Consider the following 17,433-nt stretch of genomic DNA (forward strand, 5'->3'; position numbering starts at 1 on the left):
GAGCACAGCAATGTGACCCGATTGGCTCCATCCACGTAGAGAATGGACTTCACATCTCGCCGTTTGATTGTGTCTTTAATACGCTTGGGGTCACTAAAAAGTATATATAAAAAAAAAAAAAAAAAAAGATACATAAGGTAACACGCAGTACAGTTACTGTTTGAGTGATCTTAAAGGGAACATGACAATTGAAGGCACTACATACTAACTACACAATCTCATAATACTGTCTTTAAGTTGTAAAAAATAAAATACAAGTCTGGAGTTCTTTCCCCATTTAGGAAAACTCTGCACCTAAAGCCCCGACATGGAGATTATGAAAGGAGCTTTTTTTGCGAGAATAAAAAGCGCATTTCTCATGAGCTCCATTGTCTCTTGCTGCAAAGATCTACACTGGATGGAATGGAAACATGGCAACAGTTTGCATAAACAGCTATTTACAAAATGTATGGCGACGACGGGGCAAAATAGCGGATACAAAACTAGTGTTGTTCTGATTTGTAAAGTCCACTGTGCAGCGATGCCCTCTGAATCATCCTTGCATTGCAGGTTGTTACGCTGGTTATAGAGGTGCAATGGGAATGGACGACAGGATCAATACAACGCAGTCACTACCAGCCGACCTGACTTTGCCTCCACTTCTGAGTCGTCGCGGTCACACGACCAGGCCTCCCGGTCCCATCCAAAGCTCCAGAGCCTCTCAGGCGGAGAGCAGCAGCGCCACCCCCCCGATGACCCACCTGGCGGGCGGCTGCCTGGTTCTGAGGTGGAAGGTCCAGACGTAGTCGGGCCCGCGCCGCCTGGTGCGGTACAGCGGACAGCGGTACGTGCTGCTCAGGTCCCGCTGCTCCGCCGGCGACGCTCGCACGTACAGCACCGGCATGGCCGCCGACAGCTCCCGCAGCACGGCGTCCGAGATGGTTCCGCTCTGGGTGTCCCACCGAGCCCCTGGGGGGAGGTGGGAGTTGAGATTGTGTTAATTGAAGCCCCCCCCAAAAAAAATGAAGGGATCAACAAATATTAGATATTATTTATCTGTTTCACTGCGGCGCTTGCACATTATACTACATACTGTGCACATATACATACAAGTCTCTTATATATACACACACAGCGAGTTCCAAATTATTATGCAAATTATATTTTTCTCTGATTTTCCTAAATAGTCGATGCAAATGACCCTCAGTATAATTTTCAAGTCATCAACCGTTCGGGTATAATTCAAATGTTATTGAACAAACCTCCCACTGATAACAGTTTTTTTTTCAAAAATAAACTCAAAATGCACTGTTCCAAATTATTATGCACAACAGAGTTTCAAAACATTTTATAGGTTGTAAAGAACTGAAAATGGTCATTTGTTGAATTTGCAGCATTAGGAGGTCATATTTACTGAAATCAAAAGCTATTTTAATCAAAAACATCTTAACAGGCCAAGTTCCATGTGAACATAGGAGCCTTCTTTCATATCACCTTCACAATTCTTGCATCCATTGAACTTGTGAGTTTTTGGAGAGTTTCTGCTTGAATTTCTTTGCAGGATGTTAGAACAGCCTCCCAGAGCTGCTGTTTTGATGCAAAGTGCCTCCACCCTCATAGATCTTCTGCTTGAGGATGCTCCAAAGGTTCTCAATAGGGTTGAGGTCAGGGGAGGACGGGGGCCACACCATGAGTTTCTCTCCTTTTATGCCCATAGCAGCCAATGACAGAGTTATTCTTTGCAGCATGAGATGGTGCATTGTCATGCATGAAGATGATTTAGTTACGGAAGGCACGGTTCTTCTTTTTGTACCATGGAAGAAAGTGCTCAGTCACAAACTATATACTTTGCCGAGGTCATTTTCACACCTTCAGGGAGCCTTAAGGGGCCCACCAGCTCTCTCCTCATGATTCCGGCCAAAAACATGACTCCACCGCCTCCTTGCTGATGTCGCAGCCTTGTTGGGACATGGTGGCCATCCACCAACCATCCACTACTCCATCCAGGGTTGCATGGCACTCATCAGTAAACAAGACTGTTTGAAAATTTGTCTTCATGTATTTTGGGGCCCACTGCAACCGTTTCTGCTTGTGAGCATTGGTTAGGGGTGGCCCAATAGTAGGTTTATGCACAACTGCAAGCCTCTGGAGGATCCTACACCTTGAGGTTCACGGGACTCTAGAGGCACCAGCAGCTTCAAATACCTGTTTGCTGCTTTGTAATGGCTTTTTAGCGGCTGCTCTCTTAATCCCATGAATTTGTCTGGCAGAAACCTTCCTCATTCTGCCTTTATCTGCACCAACCCGTCTGTGCTCTGAATCAGCCACAAATCTCTTCACAGTACGATGATCACACTTAAGTTTTCGTGAAATATCTAATGTTTTCATACCTTGTCCAAGGCGTTGCACTATTTGAGGCTTTTCGGCAGCAGAGATCCTTTTTCTTTCCCATATTGCTTGAAGCCTGTGGCTGCTTAATAATGTGGAACGTCCTTCTTAAGTAGTTTTCCTTTAATTGGGCTCACCTGGCAAACTAATTATCACAGGTGTCTGAGACTGATTTCAGTGATCCAAAGAGCCCTGAGACACAAAACCATCCATGAGTTTAATTGAAAAACAAATGATGTAATGTTTATGACACGTAAATCCAATTTGCATAATACTTTGGAACAACACAGTGTACAGTATGTATATATATATATATATATATATATATATATATATATATATATATATATATTTTTTTTTTTTTTTTTTTTGTTGCCTCTGGCGTATATTTATATTTACAGTGTGTATATATATATATATATATATATATATATATATATATATATATATATATAGTATACAGTATGTATACATATTATATATATAATTGTACTTTTTTGCTTCTGGTGTGTATTTACAGTATATATATATATTTTTTTATGTCCTTTTTTTTTCTTCTTACTTTGCCTTCAGAGTTTGCCCTTTATCTTCACTGTACTTGAATAACTGCATGCGACCAAAATATATATATATATATATATATATATATATATATAAATATATATATATATATATAAATATTGCAATCTTGAAATACTTCACAGTGCATTAATGTGACTGATTACGATTATTTTGCGTTTTTATGTCATGTATGAAGTAAAAAATATGAAGTGACAAAAAATGTGTAAAAAATTCTGTGCCAATACACCGCAATTTCCATACATTGGATAGAATGGCTGAACAAGATTTTATGAATAAAACAAACCCACGCAGTTCCCGTAGTTCGTAATCGATTTGATTCACACACGAAACACTGTTGATCTAAACACATTTCGGTCGATATGTGGTCGTTTTATTCCCGCAGGATGATGTGTGTGTGCGTGCCCATTCTCGCCTTCCATGAAGAGGCCGTGGATGTAGGCCCCCTCCCGGGGCGGGTGGCCGTAGTCCTCTCTGGTCTTCTTGGTCACGTCCACGGTCAGAGCCACGTCGTCCAAAGGCCACTGGTTCTTCCGCGCGATGCTCTGCATCACGGCTAGAAAACAGGATGGAGTTAGAGGGCTTCAACATCCGCTTCGTCATGGTTCATCATTGCTGCTCCGTAAGAGGCTGTGCTGTGGAACGCGGGCCCTTACCGGTGAGGAAGGACTGGGGATTGAACAGCCCCGGCAGCCAGACCACAGCTGGAAGAACCAGGTCTTGGGTCCAGCTGTCCAGCTCACGACAGCTACACATCAGATCAATAAACCTGGTGGGGAAATAATAATCCTGATATTTACGGTAATAGCTGCTTAAAGGGAATCTTAGTACTAAAGTGCCTCAAGTATCTTGCAGCTCACAGACCAACAGCGCTGAGAGAACTTGTCTTATCAACATTGTTCAACCTGAAAATGTTTTTTTTTCTGGCCGAAGCGAACGTTACCACAGTGCGAGCGTTTTGGTCGAAGGGGAAGCGAGCCTGGCCCAGGATTCGGGCACGGAATCCCTGAACAGAGCCGACTGCAGGGCCTCCATGCCGGACGACGCCGTCAGCTCTCCCTACGGACACGGTGAAAAAAAAACTCGGAATTCAAAGAGCGGTGGAGACAAAAACGATGAGTTGCTGTTTGCTAAAACCCTGGTGTGATACCTTAAGGCCGAGGTCCAGCTCCTCTAATGACCTTCTGATTTCGGCTAGCAGCACGTTCATGCGCTCGCACTCCTGGAAGCAGACCGCGCTGTACGGGCTGCGCTCCGCTCTTTTGGACATGATTTCCACGATGTTGTAATCCTCTGGTAGCTTCTCCAGCAGATCGTCAAGGAGGACTTTGACCTGAATAAAGTAAAAAAAAAATAAAAAATAAAAAAAATGTCCGCTAGATGGCTGTAATTCTTATCCTCGATGCTGTTCCCGTTCGATACCTGCTCCTCGGTGCCGCCGGAAGCCCCGTCGCCCCCGGACGGGTTCTGGGGCTGCAGCCGGAGCAGGGTCCTGAAGAGGCCGTCCGAGGCCACGGTCAGGACGTCCAGCTCGGCGTTGGGATGCAGGCCGTACAGGGAGGGGCTCTCCGGCGGGAGGCGCTCGTCCACGTAGGCGTGGTAGCCGCCGTAGTCGGCGAACGGAGGGGCGGGGAATCCAGGACACAGGAAGAGCTCCCCTTCAAACTGGAAAAAGGACAAAAAAAAATGTTGTAATAATTCCAAGATAAATCAAAGAACTACCTTTTTTTATTAAACAAAAGTAAAAAGAACAGAACATTTAAGAGTAATATGAAAGACGTGAGCAATAAAGTGCGGCCAACCGGTCATTACTGCAGAAATAACCCCCCGGCAGGGTGATCAGGTGACCTTTATCACTCTGAAGGGGTTATTTTGCGATAATGAGCGGTTGGCCGCACATTATCCCGCTTATTACACGCCTACTCACTAAATTGAACGCCTCGCATGGCGGCGTGCTCGGCGACTGAAAACCTTCCGCTTTTTAGCCTCACCTAAGAAAAATAGTCCACAGCGACGTAGCGTGCAGGCAGGCGGAAGCGGCTGCCGGTGACAACAGTCACTATTCAGAGATAACCGATGGGCGATTGCCGCCGTCGACCAATCAGAATGCCGCCGGGCCGTGTGATAACACAGCACACACGTTTTATAAAATGTACTTTTACTTACAGGGACAAGTCTTATTTAAAAGGGTAACGCTGCAATGCTGGTGTTTGGAGCGAAGCGGGCGTGCTGGTCAGTTGGTGGTAATCGATATGGTAAACACCGGTTGATGGGCGAGACAAATGCTGCTGTGAATACAGCAATACACATTGATAGATGGCTGGTTTTCTGTGGTTCCAATCGCAGGCCTGGAGAGAGTGCGATTGCATTGCTCACTAAAGGTGAACACGCAGCGTCTCTGATCCGACTGGCACCTGAGTGGACCAGAGGAATTCTAAACGGAGCCGGGAACCCTCTCCAGGTTCTGGTTAACTTTGCTCCTGTGTGAAGAAGCGCTGTCACAATCACGATATTTTAGCTGACGATTGTCAACAACAAATAATAATAATTAAATATTTTTTTGTGTCCATCATAATATAAGCATTATAATAAATGTCTGCCTGTTGCAGAAGAGCTATCTATTCATATTGATATTGGAAGATAAAAATTCAAGTAGACAGTTAATTTGCCTCAACCCAACTGATGGAAAATCACATCATTTGAATTTCATTTCTAACATTGGTTTAAAATTCTCTCCAAGTTTGGATGGAAACATGATTGCGGAATACGACAATTTTTACAAAATGATTGCAAATTTGCACTATTGTAATGTATATACACACCCAAAGAAGTTACCCGTTAGCTGTTGTAAAATACCCAGAAATCGAAGGCATCTTTTGGCATTTATGGTACACTGTAGGTACATAAGTGATTTTACAGAAATTCACACTCAAGTATATTTTTTCAATGGCTATAATAGTAAAATCACTGGCTTTAATAGCTCTATATTTGCCACGGAATAGTTCTGGTAATAAAATAAAATAAAATAAAATGATAAAAACAGTGCTAAATAAAATTTACAGTCGTGTGTTTTAGGTAAATGTAAGCAAGTACAAGGAGACTTGTATTCCTGGACTTGCCATTTTGGGATGCATGTATTCCCGCAGGTAGGTCTGACACAGGCGTCTGTCCCAGTCGTCGGTGATGTGGCCTCCGTACATGATCTCCCCAAAAAGGTAGCACAAGTCCTCCCAAGGCACCTGAATGGAATACTTTGACTTGTTATAGCATATCTGATACGACCCCCCTCGTTCAGGACAATCGATAATAGAAAATACAAATAAATACTATATCCCAAATACGATTTGACCAGTTGGATCTTTTTTTTTGTGTAGAGTATTTTCAACAAACCGCTCACCCCGTCCCCCAGTGTAAAAACTTAGATCGGTAACAATATGATTACCTCCCAATTAAGCCCCTCCGCAGCGGATAGCGGTGGGAAATTATGTTTCTCTACACACATTGATCCAGTGTATGACAGAGGACTCTCTCCCACAGCGGGAGATTATGATCCGTGAGGGTGAAGGAGGAAGAAAAGAACCCGTGATTCATAACAAATTACAAAAACTGGAGGTTCACAATCATTTGTACCTGTATTGTTTTGCAAATTGCTTCCTTCATCAACTCTAATTGCAGTGATCACTTATGCAGCATTGTGAACTGTCACATCGGCTGCATGTAATTACATTTAGGATAACGCTTCATTGCCCTCCTAATGAATTCTCTGTATACGCACATACAGGTTACTGTTTGGTTAACATAATGAAGGACATTCGTTTTTTTTGGAGGGCAGAAAACCCCGGAGACATAATTGGTTGTGACCAGAGTAATAAGAGTGCGAAAGAGAAACGCATTAGGAGCCGTGAGATGAGCAGCATTATTATGGGATGGATTTTTTAATTTTTTTTTTTGCTGTTTTCCTGAGATAAAGCTAAATTACAGGGTGTCTGTACGTACCGCAGTCGTAAGAGTAGAAAAGGTGGAAACTGAGTGGAATCAAGAATTTATTTTTTGGTGTTGTAATTGATACCGTCGGATAATTTGATATCGCCGATCAAATTGTTCTCCGTTAAAAAAAAAAAAAAAGAAAAATTAAAACATGAAAATAATTTGAGTAATCAAGTACTTTGCTCGTCGCCTCCAAATAGTTGTACAAGATGTTGACGGAGATGGTGAGATCTCCGTTATTGAACGGGTAGTTTTGATTCCAGCCCTGGGGCCCGAATTTACGACGTTCGGTAACACAGGCATGGAAGTAGCAGAGCGAGAAGAACAAGGAGTTGAACTCCTGTTCCCTGGAGCACATCTCCAGAGTGTCCTGGGGAGAGAATAACGAGGACATGTTCAGTCTCCATGACAAAATCGTAATAACCGTCCTGAAAACCTGTTTTGAATGTTGTTTCTTTTTTCGTCTCTCTTTTTTTTTTTTTATATTCTTTTCCCCGCACCTGACTGAAGTTGTGAAGTGCCGCGTGCAGACTGGCGTTCATGCCGGCGGGCGGCTCGTTGGCGATTTTGACGGCGCTCTCCAGAATGCCCCGGGGAATGCGCTGCTCGGCGGTGAGCGCCGGCTCCCCGCTGATGAAGACCCTGTAGGCGGGATGAGCGCCCGCGGCCTCCAGGAGAGCTTCCAGGGAGGGCAGCCAGCGAGCCACCAGGTGAACGTTCTGACCAAAGAGATATTTTATTATGACGATCGCTGCTCATTTGGAACACGGGTTTTCAACTCAAGATGACACCAAAGTGGACTATTTGTCCCGTCGTTTTAAAAGGGGTGGTGAAACGCTTATGGGGCTGGAGAGGTAGAAAAAAGCACAAGTCAAGGCTTGAGTTAAAAACAAGAATATAACAATGACTGGAAAGGCTTCACTGCTTTGGCTTTTTCCCCTTTGAGGCCAAAATTTACACAGGCGATTCAGCCGGTCCTTGTTTGAACCAAATTGAGTTTATTTCCCTGGCGAGATAATCAGATTAGGTTCTTGAGCGGCCGGCTGGAGCGGCTGCCCCGAAATCACCGCAGTCACCCGCACTAGCGCTGACCCAACCCTCGGTACCTGCAGGAAGACCCAGTGTCCGAGCTCAGAGGCGCTCCTCATAACCCTCTCGGCCACCTCCTCCTGGCCCTGGCCGAGGGACACGTTGTGCAGCGTTCCCCCCTCGATGGAGAACCCCAGTCGCAAACCTTTCCCGAGGGAGGGAGCCAGTGCAAAAGTGAATATTTAAGGAAAAAAAAAAAAAGTAAGACGACTAGCCTTGAATACCACGATACTGATGGCGGTCGTACCTAATTTCTCAACATGTTTGAGGGGGTCCACTCCAGGGGAGAGGATAAAGAACACGGGGGTCGCGGGGTCGCTGTCCTCAAATGACTTTTCCAATTCCAGCCCGGCTGCTTCCACATATCTGCTCCCCATGCTCTCCTCCACAAAGCTCCTGTCAAGCAGGTATGTTCAAGGACATATTGATAAGCTCCTCGACATTTAGAAAACCCAGTTGAATGACTTACCTGAGGGTGTAGATCATCCTATCGGGACGGATAGCCCTGAGGATGAGGAGCTTTTGGAAGGAGCTCCTGCTCTTCCAGTCCTGAGGAAACCTCTCTTTCTCAGGGCACTTGGACTCCACCACCTTCCTCCAGCGCTTGGGGGCGCTCTCTATGTCTCTGTCCAGTCCGCCGAACTGCTCCATCGAAGAAATCGCCTGCCTCCGAATGAGAGACACCATCAGCGCCCAAGAGCCCATTCAGCCGAGAATACCGTACTTGAACCGGTCTTTTTTTTTTTCTCCTTACTACCGCCGTACCTTGATGGCTCCCCAAGCTTGCGGAGAGAGGAAAGATACCGGGCTGACTTTGCTTTGCACCACGGGGAAACGCAGCAGAAAGTCAAACTCCCGAGCGTCAATCACACCCCGTTTTAGGAGAATCTGGGAGATGCGGGGGACAAGACAATGCCACAACATGTGAGCACGCCGTGAGATATTTCATTGTATTTCGAGCCTTCTGGACTCCGCTTGCGGCCGATCCCCCCGAAAAAAAAACAACAAAAAAAAAAGCGGCAAAGACATCAGGCTAGAGGGAACTTGAGCATATGGCTGAATAAGTGTTTTGGAATGCAAATGGCCCCTCGCGAAGGACAACATTTCCGAGACCCACTTCCAGAATGAAAACAGTTGGCACAATGGCACATAATTGCACTCTCTCATCAGAAGCCACCCCTTGTCAGAACCAACTGGCGGAGCAGCCGCGGCGGTGCCAGGTGTGAGGGGTAATCGATAGCGGCGTATGGTCCGGCCGACTGCTTTTAATTGAAGTTAATGCGGGGGCAGAAAAGTGCCGTGATTGATGAGGATGACAGGAGTCCCCACCTCGAGGCGGGCCCCCTCGAGGCCCTCACCTGGAAGGAGGTGTGTGACAAGAAGGTTAACTTGTCTCTTTCGAACAGGCCCTGGCTGGTGTACAGGAATACAGAGTAGGTGACGGCCTCGGTCAGGTTGCGCACCCTCGCCGCCACGTCCTCGTCCCGCGTGGCGCGGCTCATGGCCTTCTGGAACACGCGGTTAAAAGCCTGGAACACAACGGCGGAGGATGGTCACACACACCTGACTTCCAAAGACGAATATTAAAAATAAAAAGACCAAGTCACGTCCACGCTCATCTTTAAACGCCCGTGACATGCTCAGCACGCGTGCATGGTGATTCTGGTTTCTAACAGCTCCGAGAGGGTTTCGTCCTCTCGCGCGGCACTACAGGCGGAGCGGCTGTCGGACGACCGGAAGGGTCGGCGGTTTCGATTCCCAGGCAGCAAATTTGGAAGGGGTCTGCTTGAGCGAGTCCCAATGACGAAACAAACGTTTTAAGATCGGGGAGGGAAGGGAATCTCCCGTCGCCGGCAGTCGTTTGATTTGAGACGCTTAGAAACTCTACCCTGGGGATATCAGTCTTAGTCTGGGAATATTAAAGTACCGAATATCGGGTTTGCTTTAATTTATCTTAAATCTTGGTTCCTTTAGCGTGTGGTACAATCCCAAGAGGTGTGATCCCCTATGATCGCCGTCCTTAATAAACCCCACATGCATAGTGTGTGCACCACTGGGATGGATGGGAAGTCTTTAAATGTCTCTTTAAGCGTTTGTCTTAAGAAAGTCTCCTGGTTAATCCTTGAACATCAGCTGAAATTCGACATAGAAACGAGCCCGAGTTCAGCCCTGGTCTCACCTTGAGGGAAAACTGGTACATGGGGCTGATCCTGCTCAGGTAATTGATAATGAAGTAGAGGAGTGACGCTCTCTCAGCTGCTGGGCGGTAAAGTTCTCGAGCCTCGTTGATCTTTGTTTCGGCCTCTCTGGCTTCCACCACCTGTGCGTTCCAATTGCACAAAATGAGCGATTATGCTCTCAGTCATGCTCCAAATCACTCCCATTACACATAATCTCTTTAAGGATAATGCAATAAAATGAGGTGCCGGCTTTTGTGTCACACCCCGGAAAAAAAATAAAATAAATACGTGAGTGACGCTCCGAGGAAGAAAATAACATGCACTCAACTGTGGTCGGCCAAGTGGAGGGACCCCTCTGGTGTAATGGGTCTCACCTTGTAATGGACGTGAGCCGCCGCCGTCTTGGTGCTCTCTAGCCGCTCAACCAGGGAAATATCATTCAGAAAATTACCCTGGGCCGCGGAGAGACGGTTGAGCAATTCGTCTTCCAAACTCTTGAGCTCGATCTTAAAGTGGTTCTGCTGCGTGGTGAGCTCAAGCTTGTGAAAAGAAGAACAACTGTTCAGACTACTGGACATTTCACCGGGCTATTCATAAAAAATAAAAAATAAAAAAACCCACAGCACACCACAGCTTTTCTCTAAAATGCCTGAAAAAAAGGAGTATTTTATTTTACGCTCGCTTACCTTAAGGTTCTCCAGGTCCAGCCTCTCCCGGGTCACTACCTGGCCGAGGAGCTGCTCCTCCAGGCCTTCGGGGGTGACGGTGAAGTTGATGAGGGTGGTCTGGGCTTGGAGCTCGGGGGGGAAATGCGGGTTGGTCAGCTTTGTGTGCAGAATGAGTCTGAAGCCACGGTCGTACTCGCACTCCTTACCCCCAATACGTATGCACCTGGGCCAAAGGGTACAGAAGACTCACCTATTGAGGGACGCGTTGCACCCATTTGGCCTCATCATAGTGAGACCTTGGTGCATTATAACGACCAGGTATAGCGATGGTGAATAGTTATCTCGCAGGTACGTACGTATGTATTTCAGGGTTTCGTTTAAAAGCGGCGCCGGTTTCACCGCGAACTGATTTGTGATTATGAATTTCCTTTTTACTGACACAGCACACGACGTACGGAAGGTGAGAGAGTCATTGAAGGTGAAAGTTAAAGAGTCACAGTGAAATTCAAGGTGAATATAAAAGTATTTAGACGCTAGAGGGTGTTGTTCCTGTGATGCCGTATGTTTTTTTTTGTGACCAAAGACCAAAAAGAAACTTGAAAACGATCCCACACACGATTTTCACAATAATAATAATAATAATAATAATAATAACAATAATAATTAGGATAATTTGGGATTCCAATGATTCCTTAAATAAAAAATGTGCAAATTTCCGTTCTCATATGACGTTCTCACGCTCTTATATCTTCAATAAATGGAAAAGATTATCAACCGGTGCGGCCAGTATTTATCTGTTGATGCTTTTCAATTAGATTCAATTAGGTTTGGCTTTTCTCTTCCCCTAATTACCCCCTCTGGATGTCAGGTAAAGCCCCGGTTCCCCGGCGCAGGTTCCTCGCGCCCGGGTCCAGTTCAACTCTGTATCTCCACAAGCCAGAATTAATGTACTATTGATAGAACCATTACTCCACCAAATTAAAGTCCCTGCTGATGGATTGGCTTGTAGTCTTCCGTCAGCCATGAAAAGAATAATTAGTATTCATTACTTCACACTCTACAACATTCCAATTATTAATGAACTTCAGCGGTGGAGAGCGACCAGATCCATCATGGCCGCCCCAGCAGGTTGGATTAATCAGGGACAGAAACAAGTGTGCGGGTCATTCTACATGGAATAAACTTATAATCAGATTTACGCCGTGATGAATCGTCACGCGCCCAGAGACAGGACGTCAGTAGGGGCTCAATGCGGGCGCATTATGGGGGCTCGATTTTCATACTCGTTCATACATCAGAGCGAGAAAGATGTAAACATTTTTGGGCGATGGTCGATGAACGTTGTCGATATGTGGTATTTTCACTTTTCTATTTGTTAGACCCGTTTATTGAAAATTACCGGTTGTTATATGGCGATATTGTATTTTGCTTAATCACAGTTGTGGGGCAAATAGTAATGTCATGCTGTGCAATCACACATATTTGAACAGATAATGAGAAAAAAAACACATATCTTCAGTATTTTAGTGACTATTTGGAGATTAAAAATGCTTCATCGAGGTTTTTTAAAAACAGCCTCTGTTTTTATTCCTCACGTACAGACATGCACGTTTAAAATGTATGTTAAACAAGAATTCTTACATTTATGATATAAGAATGAAATAATTTAAAAAGGAAGCATAGTAACAGACAGCAGTGCTGCACAAATGTTGTGACAATCCAGAAGCGGCATATGGAACTTCTCCTATTACCTTTTGATTACAGTTTTATATTCACAAAGACGGTCAGTGTTCGCAGCTGGACATGTGCATATTTAGAACACATTTATTATTATATTTTTTGAAATTTTTTGAAAACGCGTGAGGACAAAATGTCTAGAAATCACCGATCCATAATGACCTCTGGAGGAAAAAATGAGTTTGTGATAATGACAAAGGAACATTGAGTTTAGTGCGCTGTTACCCGCCTTAAGACCTTTAAAAGCGAACGGCCACAGCCCAGCACTAACCCGGAGGCTCCGCTGTTCAATATGCATCGCGCATAGAGAATATAAGCTCACATAAATACATCTTTCAAGCCGGTGTCGAGAGGCCGATCAATACGCTGGCGTGAGGAATTCCACACACGCGCCGAAAAATCCATCTATAATCTAAAGACGGGGCGATCATAATGCTTTCAGTCAAGTCCTGCTGGTGAGAGAGACTCAGCCTTCTTTTTAATCCGCCTCCATTGTCTAATAGCAGAGGAGGACAAAGTGTGGGCTCACTGACCTGTGATCAAACGGGAAAACAAAATAAAAAAAGACCTGATTTTACATTAAAAAACAAAAAAATTCACATTTTACACATACAACTGTATTCTATGGAAATGGTACTATTATAAATAGTATAAGCTGAATATATTAGTTAATATTTGAAACACTCACAGAGAGAGATTTTTAAGCTCTTTTATGCTGATATATATTTTTTATTTTAACATTTTTTTTTTTGGGGGGGGGGGGCTTACCTTCCTTTCTTCACGGTGTTTTTACCCAGTAGAGGCTCGAGGACTGGATCCACTTTCTCCGTCACGTTTTCGATCAGAACCGTTCCACCGCCAGCCAGCGCTTCCTCGATCACATCCAGATACCTGCAAAACCAAGAGGATTCGGTGATGCCAATGTGGCTCGACGTGCACCTTTCATTCCCTGACCTAAATTTGTACTTTAATATACTTGTTAAAAGCGGTTTATTTTGGTCGTCAAAAGTCATCAAAGATACATCAAAAATATGTTTTGATATTTGATATTTAAGCCCATGTTACGTACAACCTCTAACACACAACTTACGTGGTTTCAATTGAGCACCACCATAGTATATGAACTAAACGAAAGTACATGCTCAGAGAACACACTTACGTATACTTGTGCCCAGCCCCGCCCCTCTCACCCCTTCTGGCCCAGCTGCACCACCCTCAGCTCAGAGCCGCACCAGGTTCTGATCCACTCGATGCCTTGCCGCTGGGGGTCGATGACCAGCGGCCAGCGCTCGCTGGCGTTCAAGATGGCTGCGTTCTCCACGGACATGCGATCGTTTGGCAGCCCCTGGTTGTGCCAAGCGGCCACGGTGGCATCGTCCGTGAGCAGCAGGACCGGGTCCAGGCTCTCTGTGAGGGGGACGGAGACCTGGAACCAGGACCAACAGGCAATGTCACTCCGGTTAGAGGGAGACGCCGTCTTTAAGTTGTATAAGTATATGAATGGGGGGGGTTATGTCAACTCGGCATTTTTTGGGCAGCACAAATTATTTCTACAAGTTTTGATTTTAACTGCAGAATAACTCATCAGAATCAGAATCTGGAAGTGCATTTTTCAGATACAATTTGGTGCATTGTAGTGCAAAGAGACAAGTAACATAAAAATTAAGAATCTTTCACAGTCTAAAAAAAATAAAGATAAAAAAATACAATATACTGTATATATACAGAATGTGTTCAATGCACCAGATAAAGATAAACACTATCTGAAAGGGGCTAAATGCCCCCAAAGCTGACTTCTATTACATGAACACTTTCAGTCCTTTACTTGTGTACTCTACAGGATGAGAGTTATAGCGACTCATTATTTTTACTTCAGGCTGCGAAACGGTGCCATCTTAAGTTTACAGAGTTTTCGATAAAAAGATAACATTTTCCACCACCTTAAAACACATTAAAAATAACCTTAAAAATCATTCATGACACGGACATAGTCACTCATTGGTTAAGGGAAGGAACAAAACGATTTAAAAAAATTCAATTATTTTGATTTATTTTCAAATTTAAAAATATATAATTAAAATATCTATTTATCATTTATAAGAAATATCCCTGTGTACATGGAGTGACCCCTGTGTGGGGTCACAACCCCAAGGTTGAGAACGTTTGTTGTTTGTTTGCAGATAAAGGTTCCACCCACGAAACACCAAATTACTCCAACAATCAGGTCAGTAAAAAAAAAACTGAAAAAAGTTTTTGCCTTTTGAGAGCGAAGGAAGGGAATCCAGGCGTCGTAGAAGAGCTCCAGGCGGTATTTCCTGGAGAAGTAGCCCAGGTAGGAGACGAACGCCGAGGCGAGGAGGACGTCTCCACACAGCGTCTTCTGCTGCTCGGCGAAGCGGACCACCGCCTGTGACCAGCGCTGCCTCTCCGACTGCAGGGCCGAGAGAAACCAAAACGCCACGGGAGCACGTACGTCGTTGCTGTTACTGGAGCACATTTTTTATAGCATCTGCACTTGCTTCAGTACGTTCGCTCTGAGAGACGTTTGGCTTTCACTCCACTACCTTTTAATCAGGATGTGCATGATATGCATGGCCCAGTAGCAATTTAAACCTTATTATAAACTCTGTTGCTGTATATCAGGGCAGTACGACAAGTACTTTTACTTTAAATGCCATTTCTGCTGAAGTAGAAATCATGGTACTTTCACTTTTTATAGGAGTAATTATGGTACTAAGTGTACATAAGTAAAAGGTCTGAGTTCTTCTCCCGCCACCGACAGAATAACTGCATCATGACAAGCGCACAAGCAAAATTTAAAAGAGGAAAGCCTCCTGTCCACATATTCCGAAACGATAAAACGCAACATGAATCCTTCTGTGAAGGAAATCAGAAAAACCAGTCTGCAAACGCCATTCTCTGAACTGTCTTTGGAAGTTTGTCCATAGATTTCTCAGCATAAATTTTGCATTCATTTAGACACTTCAATACGACGACGGTCCAACGGACAATAAATCATGCACCGCATTCAGAGCTGGGGGCTCGTAAGGAGCCGCGGACGCTGAATATGTGGCATAATAAATTCTAAGACAGTTAAAAATCACTATAATTTTACTCTAATGCATTATGGATTGCCTGCAATATCACTCAGTCTGGGGAGAGATGTTGTTAATTCCAAACAGCTGTTGAGGCTTTGAGGTAAGTTAATGATTAAATATAGACGGCCTGATTTATTAGTCTAAACACTATTGCTTCCAGGTCAATGCCACCAAGACAAAACATTTATCTTGATATGCTTGAAAGCCAAGCTGTTCAATGCAAACCACATTTATTTCGCGGCGTGAAATAAAGTCGAAGATAGAGCGGCCATTGAAATGGCAATCTTTTATTTGAAATCGGAAAAGGCTGTGGATTATAAATAATGAATAAAATGGAGGCACTTATGCTAATATGCAGAACTTTAAAGGTAAGGTCTGCGTCCCTTATTATAAGGTAATATTGGGCACCATGATATCAAGTTGACCTAAATATTGTATCAATAATTTAAAATGCCTACATACCTCATATGCCTATATAAAATACATTTTGCCTATATATTATTTCTGATATAGTTTAGATTTTTTTTTTCCTTCTTGTTTTGCAGTCTTGTCAGAGTTTGCCCCTTGTCATGCACCGTACTTGTATAAAAATCTTGTCATTTAAATCTTTAAATGAATTGAAGAGATAGAAAAACTATGACAACAGGACATGCAGACAGACACACATTGACCCGGTTCACTGCCACCGCTCTCACTCTCTCAACTTGGATGCAGTTCAGCCTCCAGATGCCCGGTTCAACCATGCGTCCTGTGATCCAGCCCTCTCTATCTTCATCCCAAGTTTTCTGACGGCGTGTCTGTGTGTGTGTGTGTGTGCGTCCGTGCGTGCGTGCGTGCGTGTGTGTGTGTGTGTGTGTGTGAATATGTGTGGTCTGCGACTGTGCTACACCTTTTATCTACACCTTCCATGCCAAGCTGTTTCATCCCGACACAACGGCTTCGTGTCCAGATCAAACAAGTCCTCTGGTGCCGCGACAGCGTGACTCCGGTAACAGGACAGTGAACCCGCTGCCAGGGAAGAGCAGCCTGATCCAACGTTCATTACCTCCAAGCCCTTGACCAGTCTGTTGGCCAGCTCGATGGTCTGGTCGGTGCGACTGACCTCCTCCTGACAACTGACCTTCTCCGCCGTGGCCCTTTCGAACTGAGCCATGAGGCTCCGGAGGTTTGCATCCAAATCCTGCGTGAAAGGCGGACAGAAAAATGAATGAATGACACTGGATGGAAACCTTTCACTTAAATCAAGTGATATATCAATGACGTTCATTCATACGCTGCTTACGTCCAATTTCTTTTGAACAGCAGACAGTTTGGAAGTTGCCGTGTCCAGATCTCCATTGGCTTGTTTTAGCGCTTCCCTCTTAGGGGCAACTTCACAATACACCTAGTGAACATGATATGCAGAATCAGTGACAACAATGTTGTAACTACATATGTATATAATAATAGTAATTATGATGTGACAACATGTGAATATATACTACTACTACTACTAATAATACATATAATATCAATTATAATATGTTATTATAATTATATAATAATTATTATATTATAATAATATAATAATTATATTATTATTATTATTATTATTATTATTGTATAATTATATAATGATTATCATATTTTATTATAATTATATAATTATATTATTGTATAATAAAATATAATTGTTAAAAATATAGGTATAATATAGTATTACTATTATGATCATGATTATAACTATAT

At 43.9% G+C, this 17,433-nt stretch overlaps 1 protein-coding gene across 1 annotated transcript in view; it reads right to left on the reverse strand.

The window, feature by feature from the left end:
• Positions 1-700: 700 nt before the first annotated feature.
• The window catches only part of LOC307233373 (dynein axonemal heavy chain 11), a gene marked incomplete at both ends in the record, with an annotated part of 46,128 nt that continues 29,395 nt past the window's right edge, over positions 701-17,433 (reverse strand). Inside the window, 22 exons of the mRNA XM_080004700.1 lie at positions 701-948; positions 3,362-3,502; positions 3,603-3,715; positions 3,890-4,005; positions 4,097-4,279; positions 4,369-4,611; positions 6,066-6,194; positions 7,112-7,303; positions 7,434-7,652; positions 8,040-8,167; positions 8,270-8,418; positions 8,492-8,685; positions 8,788-8,910; positions 9,381-9,551; positions 10,202-10,342; positions 10,577-10,741; positions 10,889-11,093; positions 13,376-13,498; positions 13,798-14,033; positions 14,865-15,038; positions 16,751-16,885; positions 16,988-17,089. Coding sequence (XP_079860826.1) covers positions 701-948; positions 3,362-3,502; positions 3,603-3,715; positions 3,890-4,005; positions 4,097-4,279; positions 4,369-4,611; positions 6,066-6,194; positions 7,112-7,303; positions 7,434-7,652; positions 8,040-8,167; positions 8,270-8,418; positions 8,492-8,685; positions 8,788-8,910; positions 9,381-9,551; positions 10,202-10,342; positions 10,577-10,741; positions 10,889-11,093; positions 13,376-13,498; positions 13,798-14,033; positions 14,865-15,038; positions 16,751-16,885; positions 16,988-17,089 — 3,630 coding nt within the window. The remainder of the gene's footprint in view (positions 949-3,361; positions 3,503-3,602; positions 3,716-3,889; positions 4,006-4,096; positions 4,280-4,368; positions 4,612-6,065; positions 6,195-7,111; positions 7,304-7,433; positions 7,653-8,039; positions 8,168-8,269; positions 8,419-8,491; positions 8,686-8,787; positions 8,911-9,380; positions 9,552-10,201; positions 10,343-10,576; positions 10,742-10,888; positions 11,094-13,375; positions 13,499-13,797; positions 14,034-14,864; positions 15,039-16,750; positions 16,886-16,987; positions 17,090-17,433) is intronic.

Source organism: Zeus faber, assembly GCF_960531495.2.
Source record: "Zeus faber genome assembly, chromosome: 8".
Lineage (NCBI taxonomy): Eukaryota > Metazoa > Chordata > Actinopteri > Zeiformes > Zeidae > Zeus > Zeus faber.